Source organism: Pavona decussata, unplaced genomic scaffold (assembly GCF_977016875.1).
Source record: "Pavona decussata unplaced genomic scaffold, jaPavDecu1.1 SCAFFOLD_602, whole genome shotgun sequence".
Classification (NCBI taxonomy): Eukaryota; Metazoa; Cnidaria; class Anthozoa; order Scleractinia; family Agariciidae; genus Pavona; species Pavona decussata.
In genome coordinates, this window is record NW_028145860.1 from 3,815,253 (window position 1) to 3,820,247 (window position 4,995).

General features: G+C 37.3%; 1 protein-coding gene across 1 annotated transcript; it reads left to right on the plus strand.

Annotated features, from left to right (window-relative positions):
• Position 1: 1 nt before the first annotated feature.
• LOC146449463 (large ribosomal subunit protein eL33-like) lies at positions 2-3,490 on the plus strand. The gene is made up of 4 exons (XM_085101435.1): positions 2-108; positions 322-355; positions 2,254-2,554; positions 3,410-3,490. Exons 2-4 carry the CDS (start codon positions 339-341, stop codon positions 3,431-3,433), a joined length of 342 nt encoding a protein of 113 aa, XP_084957561.1. The 5' UTR covers positions 2-108; positions 322-338; the 3' UTR covers positions 3,434-3,490.
• The last annotated feature ends 1,505 nt before the right edge of the window (positions 3,491-4,995 follow it).

Sequence of the window (4,995 nt, forward strand, 5' to 3'; positions counted from 1 at the left end):
ACGAAAACCTGGGTAGTCTGGAAACTAACTTTTCGCTGACCGCCCAAGGATTCTTCCGCAGGCTCATTCTTTCTCTTCGGTTCGACATCTCGACTTCTGGCTACAAAAGTGAGTGTAAAATAAAATCCTTTTCCATCCTTGCTCCATTTTCAGTTTTTCCGCTTTTTCTACCAGTAGAATATTACTGATAATGTTACACTATCCTTCGTTGGCAAATTTTTTGAAACGTCCCTTTTTACGTTGTAATCTGTCTCGTTATTCGTTCGTCAATATGGCGACCATTTTCAAGATAGACTGAAGTTTTTATTCGTTCAATTTTAGGTAACTAGAAGATTAAAATGTCTCAACCTACGCGGTAAGTTCAGAAAATGATAATTTCAAATGGAAGTGTTATGCAGATTTATATCTTTTACATGTTAACTCTGTTTGTTGTGGAATGGTTTGTGATACACATTAGAAACCATGCATGAAGACGTGGAAATGTTAATACGTTACGTTTGAATCTCTTAAAAGTGGCCACTCTCTAAATCAAACGTCTTTCATAAACGACAGACTTTCTTGTTCCCGAGAGTAGTCGCGTTATAATACTAGAGATTCAATCAACAAATTATCATAGTTTATTTTGTATCACAGGTTAAACTATACTAAACCTTGATGAAATCCTTTTGGCTTAACTGCAAATATTCTGCCACTTCAAAGCTACACCCCTAAATAAACTGGATACTCGCAGATATGCAGTCAAAATAATTATGGAGAAATTGATCTTAATAGGTCTTATCATGGTTTTCGACGCCATATTGACGAGTAGTCAAACAGGCTTGAAATAACAGTGTTTGTATGGAAATCCCTTGTCAAATAATTCTCATAAAACATCACTTCTGAAAAATTCATAAATTGGAAACTTTTGGCACTAGGAAAAGGAGTGTAAGAAAAAATTGGAGGGATGTAGCTGTGCCAGAAAGTGTCCAGTCGTGTTTTGAACTTTCCATACATTTGTCTGTAAAGCGAAACAGCCGTGACTGCTACTAAAAATAGTTCGCGGGAAAAAAACACAGGGAAATGTATGGAAAGTTCAAAACACAACTGGATGCTTTCTGGCACAGTTACATCCCTCCAATTTTTTTCTTAAACTCCTTTTCCTAGTGCCAAAAGTTTCTAAGTCATGAATTTTTCAGAAGTGATGTTTTATGAAAATTATTTGACATCGGATTTCGATACAAACACTGTTATTTCAAGCCTGTTTGCCTAATCATCAAAATGGCGTCGAAAACTGTGATAAGGCCTATTTATTTGCAAGTGGTTACGCAGATACACAGTATAAAAAGGAAATGCAAAATATTTCTTTTCTGATATTTCTACCTTGTATCTGCATATCCACTTCAATACTTAGCTTCTATATTCATAGGGGAGGGGTGGTCTAGTTCACCTCTAATCCACATATCCAGCCAATTCAGGGGTGTACCTTCCAAGTGATGGAGTATTCTGCAGTTATTCCATCCTTTTATAACATTAAACCTTGTAATAGCTTTGAATATCCTAATGAAATAACTCAAGTGAATCTTGTCTAAGGTTCTGGTCTTATACCCCCAGTTTATTTACTGCTGATAACACAGAAGTGCATTAAATTTTTCATATATGTGTGCAAATTGTGTTGTGTCCTTAGTATGGGAATCTTTATCTGATTGAAATAGTAGTAGTTGGATCCGTCAGCTCCTTGGGGGAGAATAGGCAATCAATGACGTCTCTTTTGTATGTGACTTGGTTCTCTACTAGCATCTAGGGTAAATAGCATGCCATTTATAACTGCGTAAATCTAGCATTAAGTTTAGTAAAAATGATTATTTTTACAATGGCGCTAGCAATTTAACCAGTGTTAAGTTGAACTTGGGAAAGATTTTTGTTTTATGCACCACTGTCTTACTAACCATCTGCCAAAAATGGCGAGTGTAAATAGAGTTTGAGGTGCAAAATGTATACAGAATTAATGTATGGGGCTTTGCAGAAATCTTGCCCAAACTTGTCCCAGAAAAACATTTTGAAAAGAAAGAACAACAATTCAGTTATCCGTAATTCCTATTCACCCTCAAGATGTTATAATGGTTGTCCTCTATAACTCATAATCCAACTGCTGTAATGTGAATTCAACACTGTGGTCTGTAGATTTTGAATCCAGCACCTCAGCTTTATAGCTGTAAGAAATGTCCTCAGTGAAAAAAACTTATTTCATTGATTGTCAACTTATTTCGTATTTAGCCTGTATAGCAAAGGCATTGTCCTTGGCTACAAAAGAGGTCTACGCAATCAACAACCCAACACCTCCCTTATCAGGATTGAAGGCGTCAATGACAAGAAGGAAACAGACTTCTACCTTGGCAAACGTGTTGCATTTGTTTACCGTGCCAAAAGAAAGACTGTGGCCAAGGGAGACAAAAAAGCCAGCAAAATCCGAGTGATGTGGGGAAAGGTTACCAGACCTCATGGAAACAGTGGTGTTGTGCGAGCTAAATTCAGGCATAACCTTCCACCAAAAGCTATGGGTGCTACTGTCAGAGTGGTATGTTATCTCTTGGCAGTCGTCTACAGTGTAACCCTTGACCCTTTTGCTTCAAAGAGTGTTAGAGTTCTAAATTCCAAACTTTTAAAGAATTTCTTAACTTGTAAACAAATGAAAACTGGAAACACTACAGGAAAGTGCAAATTATCTCCTTTCATTTGAATGGTCATGCTCAAGGATTTCATCCAGAGACTCAAAAAGAAAGAACCACCTTGTACAGCATAATAAACAGCACCACAGGAAAGTACTGCTCAGTAGCTTTCGTTTGAATGGTCACACTTAGGATTTCATCCACAGACTCAAAAAGATAGAATCACCTTGTACAGCATAATAAACAGCACCGCAGGAAAGTACTGCTCAGTAACTTTCATTTGAATGGTCACACTCTAGGATTTGATCCACCGACTCAAAAAGATAGAATCACCTTGTGACAAAGTATCATCCACAATGGAGTAATATTTAATAATATCCAAAGTGTTAAAAGTCCTTATCATATTATACAGTGTAAAATTGACTATATAGAAATGAAAAGGGTTAGATTCTCATCAAAACTTGTTCGTTTTTGTTGAAATACTGAACTGTTCTGAGCTATGATGAAATGCATTTCTTAAATGAAGTGCTGTAATTCAGCATTGCTGATGTCTAACTACACTTGATCAGAGCTCATGGTTAATTTGAAATAAAGTTAATTTCACTGACATTTTAGGAAAAGCTTGAACTATTTTTACACAGCAATCTACCTAGGATGCTGTGCGGTCTTTTCAGAAACTTAATAAGAACTCAGAATGTGTTGTGGAATTTTTTTTTGTTTTTTTAGGTGATTTCAATCTGACCATCTCTTTTTATCATTTGCAGATGCTGTACCCTTCAAGGATTTAATGTGAATTCTTGTACTCTACTGTTGTACGAAAATAAAACACCCTCTTCATAACAATACATTTTGTGAATTCACCAGTACTTCTTTTTGTCCTTTCAATGCTTTCGCTACTATAATGCCCTGCTTTATTGTACAATGAAGATAACAAAATTCTGCCTTGTGTTTAAATTACCCCAGACTTGTATCTAGTTGTCGTATGGTATCACTGACCAATATAAAAGGAGTCCTTCTGTACATCTCTTGGCCTTTTGCAAAATCTTGTAAACTTGGGATTACCAGCTGACTTGCTTATATCGTAGTATAATTATCAGTAACATCAGTCATTATAAAATGTTCAAAGTATTCTGGGCGTTGATTGTTCGGGTTTAAGTTTGTTAATACTGTCACAATACATGTTGTGTACATATGTCTGGGTACCTTTGGTCCTCTTTTTATGTACTCATCTTATAGTCGATCTTCTGCCTTCTTTCGGAACAAAATAGGTACGCAATGCCAACTTGTGTCTATAACAAGATAACAACCATGTACCCCTGGGCGTCCTTTTGGTCATTGTGAACGGCAAACGTTATGTTTAAATCGTCAAGCTTCTGTGCATGCACATGCGCGATCACTATTTCAATTCCAGACATTTTCTGCTTACAAAATGTAATCCTAAAAATTACTTGCGTAGGCCTGCCAGCTCAATGTAACGCCTCTTAAAATCTGCATGGGGGCGGGGGGGGGGGGGGGAGGGGGGTAGAGGGGGAGTTTAAAACCCCCTCGTTTTCTTGATAGTAGTAGAAGGTGGCTGTAGGCTATCACATTTTGAGACACAAGGGTAGAGATGGTGCATTCCTGGAAAGAACTATATAGATCGAGCTGAAAAATATGACGCTAGGAGGAGACCCCAGACTTGAATTGTTCCCCCCAAGAATCTTAAGATATTCCCCATCTAGAGGACTGGCCAGACAGACTCCATGTTTAGGCTACCAGTGAATCGTTATCTTTTCTGTTCGCCGCATATTTCCTTTCTCATGTTTACAACACTGCAGATATCTTTTGTTGTGACTCTTACCACTTGAATTTGGAATAATTAATGCGCAAGGAGCTAACTATAATTTCGAATCATCCGATTGTGACGTCTGAAAAGGCAAACTTTCGTACGTAAACACGTGAATTACTTCATTTAAAACGTAAAATATCGCGCGCATTTCCTGCACGTTGCTTCACTGCCTTCGATGATCTTCTAATGTACTTTTCCATATCGGAAAAAGTAGTTGTTTACAAACTCAAACTATTATGACATTTCGTAGTTGTTTGGTTTCAGAATGGACCCAACAATGGCGTACATCTTTTCTTTTCTTTTTTATCCTGTTTCTGAGTGTTCAATGCAATGTTAAGCTCAATGCCTAACGAAGAGAAAAAGACTACAGTAGTTAGCCCACGTGGGTAGTATTCCCCAGTTTTGTTGTCCAAAATACATAGACAAAAAGGAGCAAATGTCCATACCGATGCTCGATCGTGAGAATAATTAGGATTCAGATTATGATGTCACATATGAGGCCCTTGCGTCATTAATTGTAAT

Bases quoted from the DNA above. Each gene is read 5' to 3' on its own strand.
- LOC146449463 (XM_085101435.1), top strand. The intron at 2,555-3,409 runs GTATGTTATCTC...TATCATTTGCAG, and splicing joins TGGGTGCTACTGTCAGAGTG to ATGCTGTACCCTTCAAGGAT.